The following is a 15,051-nucleotide window of genomic DNA, read 5'->3' on the forward strand; positions in this document are numbered from 1 at the left end:
ACGCGGCGACGCAGCAAAGCTAGGGGACCTCGCAGCTTTACTGAGACCGTAAATGCGGAAACTATGCCAAAGTACGCGAAGATTTCCTGAGATACTCTGAATCTCTACGAGAGAGGATAAGTTCCGGTGGAATTTAAAGTCGATTTCTTCCTAGAGAAGACGTTTTTACCGCGACGATGTCCTAATTTTCGTTGAGAAAATACTTCCATAGATTGACTCGACTTTCCAGAAAAAGTCTTATATTTCTTCCGCGAAACGCATTGAAAATTTATCCTGCCGACATTGTTATTTAAACGCGTTTAATTGTATTTTAAGGTACTCACAATTGAGCTGCGCTTTGAGAAAAGTAGCAGGCACTTCGGTGCAGCCGCGGATATTCGCAGGAGTCGCCGAGGACTTCTTTAGCCCTTTCGAAATTTATTAGGGCCACGTCTTGGTCGCCGTCAATGCCGAGCAGCTCGAAGCGCGAATCGAGGCCGGCGTGAACGTCTTGGACAACGCCTTGAAGAACGTTTGGGCTCCTCGAATGCCTGCGCTTCTTTCGAGGGCTTCGAGGGCTTCGAGGACTTTCGGAGGCTCTTCTCCGTCCCCTTTCTGCCAGAACGAAAAGACCACGATTAGTAAATATTGCTTAGCCCTATTCAATATTTAATGCCGTAAATACTTTCGTTATTTGTATGCATCCCGACGTATTTTATATAGGTACCTCATTCATTATAATACATAAATATATCAATATTTCATTGTACGTACATTCACTTTTTTTTTCAAATTTGCGTGAGTGACAGTAAATTCAATATTTTGCTTTGGAAGCTTAAAGAGATCTCACAAGTTTTCATCGATATTAAAAAAGTTAAAAACTCATGTTCTTTCTTGCGTTTGTAGATTGAAGGGATCCAAATTAATTATCGCCATGATGTTAACGTTCGTAACAACGATTCACTTACCATTAGATAACTTGTGCTGAGAATGATCCGTCGCGTTGTTGAGATAATCACTCCCGCATGGCGCGGAGTCGTGACGTCTGCGACGATGGCGGTGATGCTGCTGCTGCTGTTGCTGCTGCTGTTGATGATGATGATGATGATGATGATGGTCCTTTTTCTTATTGTGCTGCTGCTGCTGTTGTTGCTGTTGCTGCTGCGAATGATGATGATGATGGTGATGGTGATGATGATGGTGGTGAGGATGATTCAATGAGGAGGAGGCCGTCGAGGTCGAGGTCAGTCTAGGTCGACGCGGACTGGTAGGCGCGCTGCCGGAACGTCGGCTAAGCGTCGACGACGCTTTCATCGCCTCCACCTTCGTCTCCACCAGGGCGGCGAGGACGGCCTCGAGACGCGCCACCTCCATGCCGCCGCTGCCGCCATCGTCCGTCGACACCGCCTTGTCGGCGACGTCGGACGTCGACGGCGTCATCGTCACCGTCATCTCTTCGCCTGCCTTCGCCGCCGGCGTCACATCACCACCCTCATCGGCGGCGATCGTGGCGATCGCCGCCGCTTCGCTACCGCGATCGGTTGTGGCGCGGGAACGATCGGCCCGCTGCCGAAACGATCACAAGCCCTCCTCCTTCCGTTTCGCCGCGACGGCACTCCTGTTGTCCGCTGACGACAGCTCCTGCAGGAAGCGCGACAACATCAAGCCGCCCGCCTGTGTCACCGATCGCTGGACCGGAGATGAGAGGGAGAGACTGGGAAAGCCGCGACGTTGTTTTTCCTCGGCCGCGGTTCCTTATCGGTTACAGTCGCCGCGACGCTGCTCCGCCGGCCACACCGTTCATTAATCTTCCACAGGATTTCCGGGCGACGCTACTAACGATCTTCTTCCTCGGTAACGGTAGCAGCTACAAGCCGCGTAAAAGCTGGTAATCACCGTTGTTCCGATACGTCCGCATTAGCAGCCAGTGCGAGGGAAATGATCTTTCTTCGCGGATGTTTCTTCACCAAATCGAAAAGCACGAGCAAGAGAAGCGCCCGCTTCTATTTCTCTCGCGTGCCAAATAATTGTACGCAATTCGTGTAAGTATCTCGATATCTGCGCAAGCATTTTTTTGCTGGCAGTATCCGACTCGATCCTGCTTGCTTACCGCTAATTGGTCTACTGACGCAATTGGCGACAAAGATAAAATATTGATAATTCCTCATTCAATCCAATTTCTCGTGCTTCTCTCGTCGTGCTGCTCCGCCGTGGATCCAAAAATCGCGGCGGTCGAGGATTATTCGCAGATGTAACTGCACGCCCGATTAGCTCGTTCAGGCGCGCTCGCCTCGTCAGGAAGGAATCTGGATTCGTTCTGTTGCCCGGAGCCAATCGATGTTCGGCGAACCGTCCTCGGCTGCAACGGTCAGCTTCGCGATGCGAGTCTTAGCCGGATTCGCGCTCCATTATCGGCGATGGCCGTGCATTATCTGATGGCAAATATCAGATGATTCGCCGTGCTCAACGAAGCGGATGATTCCCCGCGGTTGCCGTAAATTTCTTTCAGCGGTTCCGCCGGCGCTCGCGTTTCCATCATACGCGAGTATCTCTTCCACAAGTGTCCGCTTTATGGGATGATTAATCGGATCCACTGTTCGCGCAGATGTACACGCGCGGATGTCGAAAGTACACGAAAAAACTTGATATAGTGCTCGCCAGTGTTGTGCTTTACGTCTCTTAGTTTCTCATCGCGAGATCTTATAGTGTCCGTTACACTGCTATCGTATCCTTCCAGTGGATACAATTTTAATGCAACGAAGGATAATCATCAATCGGCCGTCGATTTTTCAAAATTGACTGCGACATCCAAAATTGGTGCTCGTTCTCGGCCCTTCCCGAAAAACTTCAAGTCCTTTAAATCATCAGAAATACGTGCTTGAGTATCATTCGGTAGCGCACAACTCTCGTAGATATTGTCGCGTATTTTGCAAAAAACACGAAATCGCACTCGTGACGCTGACGTCAGAGCCTAAGGAAGCAACGGTGATGGATCGACTGGCTTCTCTCGAAACATATTCAGAATCGCGCCGGTACTCGTTTCTGCTCAAGCGATTTCCCACGACCCATTCCGACTATCCACGTAGCTAATGACCTCGTTCCTCCGTACGACGCAATGCGAAAGACGGTCGAAACACGCAGCCAGGCCCGGCTAGAATGCGGTATACGAGGAATCGCGAGGAAATAATTCTCGAGGGTAATTGAGATTAGGGAACGTTCAATGCTGAAATCTCGGAACAACGAGATTTCAGGGGTTAACTAGTTATTAGTAAATCGGGATTTTTTTACGTTCCGAGAGAGTCGCGAATTTCGAAATAAATTCTGAAACTTCTGAATTCGATGATATAATGTTGAGAATTTAAAATTATTAGTTACATCGATGTTATCGCAGTAATTAAATTATTATACTCAATAAATTTTTAGATTCTTCAATATCTTGAATAGCCTCGAATAATACGCGAGTACTGTATATTTTCTGAACAGTAAGCTTTCCGTTCAAGAGCGTTCTCAACGATAAATAACTGGAACCCGTTTTATCGGCCCATTTCAAAAGATTAATATCCAATAATATTGGTTGAATTGGGTTTAATGTGCAACATCACAGGTTTAAAAAGATGTTGTGCACCAGCGCAAAAATTTCGATGCTCCAGCGCGTTTCAATAAGGAACGTAAATTATTATTTAAAATATAATGAAAATATTCTTAAACTTGTAATATAATTTTCAATATGAAAAACACTCTTCATCATATATCCTTTTCATTTTAACAATATAGAAAAAAAATGATTCTTTAAAGAACTCTCTTTCTAATTTAAATGCGGTGAGAGAAGGGTGAAATTCTTCTTTTCATAAAAAGCGGTAAACAATGGAGCGAGTGAAGTGGCTCGTTGGCAAGCATCATCGCTCTAGTCTCTAGCGTCAAAGCATCTGAAGGACTGCTAGCGCAAACGATACACATCAATACGCTTTGGCAGCCGATTGACCATAAAGTCATCCGATACTACGTGGATGTGCCGAGAATGTTGGACTATGCGGAGACTTTCCCGCGCTTTGAGCCATCCGATGATCCCGCGATCTCGTCCGTATCTGTGAAAGTGCGAAGGCAGACCCGAGCTTCAAACTACCCAGCGGCTATCTCCAAACATCGTTCTAATTTATTCGCTAGGTTCACCATGACGTAGTATCCAATCTGCTCACGTCGCCCCCAATTTTTCCAAGCGATTCTTCTTCCGTGAGAGATCCCAAACACCTTACCCGTGGCCCTTCAGGGAATAATAGAGAAGATGTAGCTATCTCAAAGGTACACATGATATCTCGTAAACGGGAAGAGGTGCCGAAACAAAGCGTACACGAGGGATAGCCAAACGTAGGGGCGACAAGAGGGGCGACTGAAAGATGATACAGAGCTTCAGAAAAATGAAATATCGCCAACACAAATACGTTTCTTGTTCTTGAAATATCTCTTTTTGCGAAAAAACTTTTGGTAATATGTCTGTCAAGAGATACAGATGGAAACAGAGCGACCTCGGACCAGATAATCTAAACATCACGAGCGCGAGTTTGATCATTAAAATATTTTTTATAAAGAAAGAGCAGACTATCTGTTGAAAATGAGAGAGAGAGAGAGAGAGAGATGTATTTGCAAAGAATGGAGAAAGGGAGAGGGAGAACAGGAAGTAGAAAGTGAAGCAGTGTAAAGTGTAATAGATCTCTCTCAAGCTAACGTGAGTACACTTGTTGTCACACACACAAACACAAACACTACTATTTACTGTCCTTAAGACAATACTACTCACTACTCGCGATTCTCTTCTGTACACATTTACAGGCGATTACATTACTCCTATCTCGCGGATGCTGCTGACCAGAGGTCCGCGGTTAGCTCTCCTCTCATGCGCCTAATGCGGGAGGTCGTGACGCTTGTAGGCACCCCGTGCACCCTCGCGCGGCACGGGCGCGAGGGTTGATCGAGCTATTAGCGTGCCACGCGGGGTGGCTACGTTACGCTGCTGGCTGCCACTGCGATCGGCAGCACCCTCAGCGAGCAGCACGCACGCACACACATACATGCAGACACGGTGGCGCGCACCCCCGACACGGAGGGATGTCGCGTGTGCGGGTGCTAGCGATCGCCCGAGTACTGGGGTAGCGTCGCGGAACGAACAGGGTTGGCGGCGGGCAGGTAGCCGATCTGGCAGGGATGCGTTCAGCCCTACCCCTTCCTGACGACGCCGCGCCGCTACCACCACCAGCACCATCGACGTCGGCGCCGTCGTCACCGTCGACGAACGACTCTTCTCCCTTCTCCCAGCTGAAACTGGACTCTAAGGGTGCCAACGAACCGAGATGTTTATCCTTTAAAGTCCTTACAACCCTTACCTCGCACGCGCTTCTTATTCTGCACGCGAACGCGCCAGTTTCAGCGACTGCGAAATGTAGGTTTGTGTGCTAGTTAAGCTGACGGAGGCATGTATCGCTCTGTATATTGCGCAGTCTCTCTTTCTCTGCGGATTAGAAATATTCAAAGCCAAACTAAAAAGGATGGTAGCTCTTAAAATACCCAAGAATCAATAGCTTTTACGGTATAAAAAGCCCTAGAGTACTGCAAAATCTTTCAAATCGCATTTCAGTAATACAGAGAGATTATAATGTACGATTAATATTATTAATTTAATTTTCTCTTAAATAAATTTTAGAATTTCGTTAAACTTTAATTTGCAATTTAATTATCAATATGTAACGCGCTCACTGTCCTGCTATTAGTGAGTGAGTGAGTTGATGTACCGAATTAAAATTATTGCCCTTTAATTACTGCCGAAATGGCAAACTGCGTGTCGGCAAACCGCAAATTACCAGCATTAATGTTAATGTATTATCGTATATAATTATCTACGCGAGATATCTACTGTCCGTTACATAGCTTTCGCAGAGGAAAAGTCGACTTTGCGGAGGCATCTGGGCCCTGTGTTAAACCAGGCTTATCGAGGTATAAATCATTTTATTACTTGCTGCAACAGCGCAGTTACGGGTTACGTTATAAAGATAGATCGTGATACTCGCTGTACCAGACTAAGATAAAATTCTACATTTTAACAACGTCGTAACGCACTACAGCGCATTCTCAACGCATTAATGATCAAGAGTTCGAATATAAATCTCGAACATCAAACCTAAAAAAAAAAAAGAATGCTGCTAAAGTAACGATCGCGTTAAGTATAACGATCGTGCGGCGAATCTGAAATTCCACTTTTCTTCATTAGCTCCCCTTTCTTTGGAGAACGAGGGCAAATTGTAGCAGTTGTTGCCGCACGAAACAGTACGATTCTCTTCTCGCTAGTTTGATTAGGTCGGCTGGAGGGTGTCGCGAGAAAAGCCCGAGGGCTGGCCTCGTCTTTGTTAAAACGTCCTCGAAACGAACTTCTTTCGCACACTCACTTACTCTTCGCCATCCATTCGCTTTGGAACAGCCCCAATCGAGCTCTCTTCTTCAAACGCGGACTTTCGTTTGCTCTGTATTTTACGGCAGCTTACCTTCGTACAAATGTAAGAATCGAAATCCAGTAGCAATGAGCAGTCGAGCTCCGTATGGCTCTCCTAATATAATTTCACTTCTGCAGAAGATCTGGCGATCAATTTTATTTTATAACCCGTGACAGCGCGAAAGCGTCGAAATAAATTTCATCGATCGACCTGTAGCTTCTCGCAGCTCAATAAAGGCGCCCCGCCAAAAAAACCCCCTTCCATCAGAATTAGCCTTTATATATCATCTTCTCCCTCCCGTGTTCTGGATCGCCCACGCAAGATAAGAAGATTAGCACGTACGCCATTATCTGAAAACGCGACTAAGAATCTTGGAATCAGAAATGTTCCTAGAACGTTAGCGCAAACTCTATTAAAAGGAGAGCGTGCGTGCGTGGCTTGAAAAATCAGTTTTTTTTTTTTTTAATGGAATAGTTCCAGCAAATTTATATTAATGTATTTTTTTATGACCTTCGAAGCAGTAAGCGCAATGTATAATTTTCTATACATCGACTTGTCTTCGTAAATTTTACATTTCATGCTTTTCAAAAGTTTTAATGTATTATTTTCGTTGCTAACTTCTACAAAATATTATGTACAGGATACAACAAAGTAGTTATATCTAGCTATCACTCTTCTATCTGTACAAATCTGATTTCTATTAGCATTCACTGATGCTTGAAAGACGTGTACATTCGCAAGTTTCACAAGACTAACTTTATCTATTCCGCATGAACGAATCGGCGGAAAGGGCTCCTTCTCGAGAAGATACAGATGGTAAACTCGGTTATTGGATTGACGTTACAATTAAATCGAAGGCCACTGTCAGAGATAGACGGCGAGTTCAAGCTAAACCGTCAATTGTTAGTCAATCATAAATACACACTTGTATAAACAATATTGAAAAGCGGTAGGAAATTGTTTTAAACGATTAAGACGATACGAAAAACGATGAAAATTATCTCCTATTACGTAATACTAAACTGTAATTACATATCACTCAAAGGGAGGGATAAGCTGTTAATTATCCGACGGGATTGGCTTCCTTTCATCCCGTGTGACGAGCTCAAGTTCTTCCGCTGCAACTTCCTATACAACAATGCACAAATTTAAACAATACATTATTCTAAATTGTCCGTACATTTGATCTAATTTTACATTACTTGTAGTAAAAAAAATATTAATTACATCATTTCATCTGTATTCGAATTTCAGTGATATTTTTAAAAAAATTTACTTTCCAGCTTTTCCACCGGATCATTAATTATAATCATGATATCGCAGCTTCGAGCGTCCATAATTCTACTTCTTTTTCTTAACCTATGATTTATCGAGTAGACAATTCGACCTACGCACAAGCTGAGAGTAGGGCAAGAAATCAATTTCCGTCCTTCTTGTAGGGCGTGGTTTTCATGGGTCCTGAGATTCATCTTATCGCGGGAGAAGTTTCAGTCACAAATCAGATTTGGGCAGGACGGAATTCGATATAAGCCGCGATGACAAAGTACGCCGTTTATCTCGACCTCTATCATCGCGAATATAAAATTTTATATCTAGAATCTAGACGAAGGGGTAGGAGGGAGAGACCTAGCGAGAGAGCGTATGAAATCGGGAGAGACGTACCTCTCGAGCTGCCGCGCGGCGACGAGCGAGATAATTATGACGCTGTTTCTCGGGAAAGGTGATCGATACGGGCCACGGGAACGTTGGATCCTCCTTGCCGCCGCTCAATTTTAGAAACAACGAGGTCGCCGTCACGAACGGCAGCGACAGCACCGGTAACTGCGTCTGAAATATTAATAAAAATGTTAACGGTCTCCGCGAGAGAGAGGAACATTGCGAATTAATCGAGTAGAAGGGAAGAGAGGCTTCGGTCACTTTTGCAAATATCGATTCTATGGTGTACTGCAGGAGTGGAGTGTAAATAATCGCCACGATGGCAGCGGCGGCCGTTTGACCGTTCAGCACCAACAGATTTCCTCCCAAAGCGGCCCCGGTCAAGAGACTATTGTACCCCCACAACCCGCTGTAGACTTTGTGTCTGTCCTCTCCGAGCTCCAAGCCTAACGGAAAATTTATGACGATGATAATTCATACTGTTCCCGCTTTTATCCTAAAACAATTATGCTCTTGCTTTTAGTTCCTCTGAGAGAATTTCAGCCGCGAAGCTTAATCACTCTCTACGCCCCATTAAACATACATTTTAATTGCTCAATGAGATCAACGATTCTTTCTCGTCTCTCTCTTCCTCTCCTCCCCATCCCCATATCTTTTCCGTGTCTCTTCTTTATATATAAATATCCTATAAAAATTATTTGAATATACCTGCGAGTGTTCCGCAGAGAGCGCCAAAGTACGAAAATGCGGTTGAGATAGGCGAGTATATTAGCATCGCCAGATACATGACAGCACCAACGATCACATTATCAATCGCCAACAGCTGTGACGCGGATACAACACTGCCTCGTACAATCTGAAACATGATTTAACTTTGAGCACAAGCAAATAGATTGATATCTCCATTTATATACCTTTCCCAGCATTTCCCTCGAGCAACCGAAGTACGGATATATTTATTTCCATTTTATTTTTATACGCCTCACAAACGCACAGTTATTCCGAGCAGCTACGAAAGAGATACTGTTGCACAACAAACATCTCTCTCTGAATATTATATTACAATATTCAATCAATTTAAATTTAGAAGTATCTTCCCTCTGAGTGGCTACCAATGTATGATGAGGCTCAATATAGTGAAATGCAAACGTCAAAAATTGTTTGCGTAAAGTTGAAAAGAAAAAGTTTGTTAAAGTGCCTTGTGTAATAAGATTGAACTTTAATGTACAAGCATATGTTTGCAATTGGAAATGTAATCACGAGTTCTCCTCTCTCGAAGTACGAAACTATGTGACTAACGAAGACTTGTGGCACTTGTCGTGACCCTTGAGACGTTAATACATGCAGAGTAAGGAATATAAAGTTTCAAAAAGTAGAACATGAGTAAACTCTACCATTCCCCAGTCGATGTAAACGCTGGTAGCATTCTGCTCATAGAAACCGGCGCCGTCCGTTGTCGTCGTCTCACTTGTTGCATTGTGCTGAAAACAATGCGAGAGTCTTGCACAATAACCCGCACATGATAGAGAAATGCACGCGATGCAGTCACTCGACAAGTCTAGAGAAGGTTCAAACTATTTTATGATGAAATATGCTCCGCGGACGAGTAATTTATGCTACACCACGCGCATCAAGTTCGGCCGTAAATTTTTGTAATACGGGGAAGAAACTTTTCACAGGTGAGGAAGAAGATGCATTTTTTCCATAAAAAGCCGCAATTTTCTTTTTTTTTTTACAAATTTCTCTACTTGCGCTTAAGGTATATATATTACGCTGCACGTGAGAATCGTAAAGTTTAACGACAGTACAAAGTTAATTTTTCGCGTTGTCGCGAGGATGCACAGCCCAGTTAGCAGAAGTGATGTTACGCTCGCACGACGTATACAGATATATACAAGTTAATATATTTACATATACGCGAAAAGGCAGCCTCACCCCCAACTGAGCAGTATTTTCAAATATTCCACTGTTGTAGTGCTATTTGCTAACGGAAAACAGTCTGCGAAAAAGAGAAACGCGGAGAGAACTTGCCCAATATTTAACCGAAACAAACAACCGGCGACTAGTTAGGGTGAAATAAATCCGAGCCAAGATAAGTTATCGTCGGTGGAGTTGTTCGTGCTGGAGTTTGATCAATACGGAGAAAAGCCATGCTCCCCGACCCACGGAGGATAGCATTCTCCCTCGTGAAGGCACGTCAAATATGTATGGTCTGAATACTGAAAGCGCTTTTCCAAGCGAATTTTATTCCGCACCGTGGCCTCCGCCCTATTCTCATCAAATTTACTCTCTCGTTCGGGACCAATACTCTAAAATTGTGATTTTATCTCAATCGCTCATTTCCTAACGTTCCAAATGTGAATAGCAATTATCAAATAAAACGCCTTTAGCGTAATATTGGTCTCATAAATTCTCCGTTCGTTTCCCTCTCATTAAATTATACGTATATTTAAGCTTGTTAAAATTATTTAAGGTAATTAAATATTATTATAAAATCAATTTTATTATTAGCTTTGAGTTCTTCGAACAAAAGGCATCGATGACTTTACTAATAAATTACAAAATTAAAATCTTATTTCAGGAGATTTATTCGTTCTATCAAAATTTATTATATTCTTTCATATCAGTTATTTTTATTAAAATTCATATTTATTGTTAGATCTAAATGTTGCGCCTAATCGTTAAAAATATTACGTAAAGTCAATTTACCATTTCAAATATTGGCTCCACAGATTTGGCCACCACGTCCGAGCCATTCTGCGTTGAGAGGGCGAAAATCAACGCGAACTCCACCAAGTTAAATGGCCATGCTGTGCACGAGAATTTATCGCTTCTCAGGGACCGCGCGAGATAAACACTGGAAAACATTAACCAGGAGCTGTTGAAATTTGCAAAACGTTACCGCTCAGCCGCAACGTGGATGACGAGTGAACCTCCAGCTAACTCCGGATAATCCGGTTTGCCGCATAATCTACCGCGTCGCGAATTATTCCAGATATCTTGCTTGAATATCAAGCCGAAACTGTCACGATGCGTCTCGCGTTAGTTTCTACATACGCGTTCTCAGCTTCGAGTTGTCCAAACTCATAACGTTATTCGCATCGCTCAATTCATAAAGTTCTGGCTTTAAGAGGTATTATTATGCGCGCAACTGTGCATTATAATGCACGTTATTCTCTCTGACAATATAACAATTATCCACATCAATTTACATTAATTTGCGTATATTTCGGCTTAATTAAATGTCACCGTCACTATCACAAGATGTTATTTATAAATAAATAATTTGCACGCAGGATTATTTTATACTCATACCTCTGTGTGGGCGCTACGTGTTTATCTGAACATTGCTCCCGGAAGCGTATTTATCGTTTATCATTTTCGTGCATCGCTATGTACCTCGAGTTCATTTAACCGTGAAATTTACGACAATTGAAGTATTATATTTGTGGCTTATCATGCGATATATCATGCGATATTTTCTGAATACTCCGTGGAGCGTGAGATAACTGGATGTACCTGAGTATCGTGGCCAGGAGCACGAGCAGGAAGCTGAAGGCATCGAAGCTTCCATAAATCTGCGGTATTAGACTGTACGATACCGCCCCAACCAGTACAGGGTTGAAGACAGTTAGCCCGTTTTCTACAAGATCGTCAGGCTCTCGTATGAGCTGCAATAGAACGGAAGAATTCTTAGACTAATCGCGAAACAAAGAGGGTGCAATGAGGATCGTAGAGAGAATTCCGCACTGGCACCCTCCTCGGGTCGCTGCCAGCAGCGAAAAGCGCTGCCGCATTGCAGTGATTTTTCCCCGTGTGCACGCAAACGGTCCATTAGGTCCGAAAGAGATGAAAAAGAGGTAGAGAACGTTCGTCGCGATGCATCGTCGTGTATGAATAGCGACGGTGGAAATGAGCGTCCATCTTTCAAGCGCAATGCGGCAAAAAGTGTATTGCCTCTTTCTGGCAAGAAACAGACCGCTTGACACTGCAGCTAATAATTAATAAAACATACCACGGACAGTAAGAGGCCAAGGCCGGCGGTGGCCGCAGACAACGCCAATGCACCTGGCGCTACCGCAGCCAAGGTAACTATTATCAGCAGCCCGCTGAGAGGATTATTCGCAAAAACGATCTGCAACGTTAATTAAAGCCCATCGACGTTAATTAAAGATACGCGCGGCGATTCCGGTGTGATATTACAGTGCAACGCGCAAAAAAGTAATCCGATCTTATCGTTATAACAAATACCGGATTCTTTTTATCACGGATCATCCTTTGGTGCAACTTAAGATGGCATGTAACATTTTTCAATATAATAATGAAACTATAAAGTAACTTTTCGTAAAAATGATATAAATTTCTTTGTGTTTTTAATTAATAAGAATTACGAAGAATTTTTCTAGTACTTTTTTTGCGTTCTTATGGATCTATTCTCTAAATTGAAATCAGTATTGTTCACTAATTTGCAGTGCTATACTTATGACTATGATCGTCAAGGAGTATTGACCGTCCTTTAGTGATTCCGATTAAGAGAGGGAAGTCTCTCACTAAACAAAACGTATTATCAATATTATCACTGACAGATGTGTACATATTACTCTGATTAATATAAGTATAGCATCGAAATCAATAAAATTTTACTGACTTCGATTTAAGGAACATAATAATGCATCAAATATAGTGATACAATTGTCTTTTCACTAACTTCTCTTTCAAAAAAGTAGTTACAAATTATGCGAATTGCGATATCACACCAAAATTAAGATACTTGAACCGTATAAGGCCCAACACTAAGAAAAACTTATTTTTTAATTTGCCATTAAAAATGTACTTTATGCAATGCCTAGAATATATGCTTAAAAGGTGGTGTCATAGAAAGTAGGTAAAGAGGGACTAGGGAATTAAACCCAGCAACAACACGTTTATTTAGTGCAACAAAAAATTGTGACAAAGTGGGCAAATAAACCGTTTTTATAAAAACGGTTCATTTATCCACTTCGTTGCAAAGTTTATTACATTATTTTATGATTTATTACAATATTATATTATTCAATTTCCTACCTATAGAAAAAAACAAATGTATATATCAATTTTTTGGAATAAGTATACTTTTTTAGATAATATATGATTTCGTTTTTGTGATTAATAATTATTGAAAATTTATTTGAAAAATATTTAATTCCTTTGTTATTTTCAATTCGGGCTTTATTAAAAACACGAGTATTTAATGAGTCAATGTCAGAGTTTAAAAAATTTTTTTGTTTATTTACAAATGTTTTATACAGAAGATAAATTTTATTTTTGTCAGTGATTAAAATAAACATTATATTTTCACTTATATTCACGTTTATATTAATTTCGATCTTTGCAAAATGTTTACAAAATGACATTTGATTATTAGTTTAAACAGTAAAGAAGGTTAAGTTAAGTCAAAATATTTTTGTTTTAATTTAATCTCAAATAATTTATACAAATAAACATTTTGTTGTTGCTCACTAATTGATCATTTCTCTTGCTTTGCATTTAACGAGTTTGTTGTGTTTTTGTTTTTCTTACTTAGTTTATTTTAATATCACCATAAATAGAGTTTATAAGAAATAAAATTAATTAGATGGGCCTTATTTGGCTAAAGTACTTTATATGTAATTTGTTAGATTTTTTTATCGATTTATACACACCTGTCCAAATCCACGCAAAAAAACTTCAAGTAATTGCACCGCGTACCAAATTCGTCGTTTTTTGTGCGCAAAGAACTCCTTTAAAATCGCAAAGTCACCTACGAACGCTACCCATGTTTTTTCCTGTCAATTTATTTATTTTATAATTTATTGCAAAATTTCATTGTAACTTTCAAAACTAAAAAAACGCGATTTATAAAAAAACCAATTTAAATATAAAAGTTTTGAACCAAGAAAACCTACTATCAAAAAATAAGTATAAACAAATCGTGAATAGCAAAATATAAAATTATGTTTCACAGTGAAGACAATCAGTAATTTTGCAGATAGGTATGTACTTTCCATATCACTGCACAACAGAAATTATCAGGCTAGATCTATGATAATGTAGAAAGCTATTATGAAATTGTGTCATTGATAATTTCTCACTTCACACTCAAATATAACATATATTAAATAACGCTCACTTGTCGTAATTCTGCTATCGGTAACTCTTTTGCAGACATCGCGCGTATCGACAAATAATATTAAAATCGTCTGGCCAAGTGATTGCGTTTCTAATTACTGCATAGAATACCCCCACCATACGCAGTTAACACGTTTGTAACATACTTTGTGTACATTAAAACAGCAATAAAAGCACGTGTTATATCCCCTACGCGTTAAAACTGCAAACATTGATAAATGTACTAAAATAGCACAGCATGTCGATCATATACGCACGTTAATCTCTACAAATAATTAAACTTCATTTCAAATTATTGTAAATCAAATAACAAAAGATTTTTAAAGATTATACTTTGATTTTTTTCATTAATTGATAACATGAACGTTTTTATAATGTAACTTTTAAAATATAAATCTCATTGTATTTATAATTCTGTTTAAAATGCACATAGTATTTCTTATCATAGATGTAATGAAAAATGACCCGGACCTGTTCAAGCTACTGAAGCTACTGTCGATTTAAACATTTGATTTAGAACAGAAGGTTCACTTTTTAACAAGTGCATTAAAATGCATGTTAATTAACGCATCACAGTAAATCATGGTACGTTAATTATCATGACTTACACTATGTTAATTAGTATACTCTTGAAACAGATATAAGTTAAAACTGTCTTACGTTTTTATGATAACTACAATCTATATAAAGCACGTTATGTTTAAATAAATGGTTGTTTGTTAGTTTTAACATTTAAAAAAAAATAAAACATTACAAAATACATGTTTTTATTAAAAAAGATGTACTTATC

The 15,051-nt window shown here is 40.8% G+C and overlaps 2 protein-coding genes across 5 annotated transcripts in view; both read right to left on the minus strand.

Annotated features, from left to right (window-relative positions):
* The window catches only part of LOC105201482 (ARS-binding factor 1), a 29,382-nt gene extending 25,689 nt beyond the window's left edge, over nucleotides 1-3,693 (minus strand). The window contains exons 1-2 of one of the 2 annotated variants that reach the window (XM_026135323.2): nucleotides 948-3,693; nucleotides 324-594 (exon numbers count right to left, since the gene is read on the minus strand). In XM_026135323.2, the coding sequence (XP_025991108.1) occupies nucleotides 324-594; nucleotides 948-1,431 (755 nt within the window). In that variant the 5' untranslated portion in view covers nucleotides 1,432-3,693. The remainder of the gene's footprint in view (nucleotides 1-323; nucleotides 595-947) is intronic. The other variant, XM_026135321.2, reaches the window with a different exon arrangement.
* On the minus strand, nucleotides 2,648-15,018 carry LOC105201444 (urea transporter 1). Of its 3 annotated transcripts, none has more exons than XM_011169451.3 (11): nucleotides 14,263-15,018; nucleotides 13,796-13,918; nucleotides 12,130-12,249; nucleotides 11,634-11,785; nucleotides 10,824-10,971; nucleotides 9,509-9,595; nucleotides 8,823-8,970; nucleotides 8,376-8,560; nucleotides 8,121-8,285; nucleotides 4,775-7,586; nucleotides 2,648-2,833 (listed from the first exon to the last, which is right to left on the minus strand). In XM_011169451.3, the coding sequence occupies exons 1-10, from the start codon at nucleotides 14,299-14,301 to the stop codon at nucleotides 7,518-7,520; spliced, it is 1,236 nt and encodes a 411-aa protein (XP_011167753.2). In that variant the 5' UTR covers nucleotides 14,302-15,018; the 3' UTR covers nucleotides 2,648-2,833; nucleotides 4,775-7,517. The 3 variants fall into 3 exon arrangements, with proteins under 3 accessions (XP_011167753.2, XP_039304352.1, XP_039304351.1); XM_039448418.1 differs by having other exon boundaries at nucleotides 2,740-2,833; nucleotides 4,703-7,586; XM_039448417.1 differs by lacking the exon at nucleotides 2,648-2,833 and adding an exon at nucleotides 3,948-4,240.
* Nucleotides 15,019-15,051: the final 33 nt, after the last annotated feature.

The sequence above is a fragment of the Solenopsis invicta genome, chromosome 4, assembly GCF_016802725.1.
Source record: "Solenopsis invicta isolate M01_SB chromosome 4, UNIL_Sinv_3.0, whole genome shotgun sequence".
Taxonomy (NCBI): Eukaryota; Metazoa; Arthropoda; class Insecta; order Hymenoptera; family Formicidae; genus Solenopsis; species Solenopsis invicta.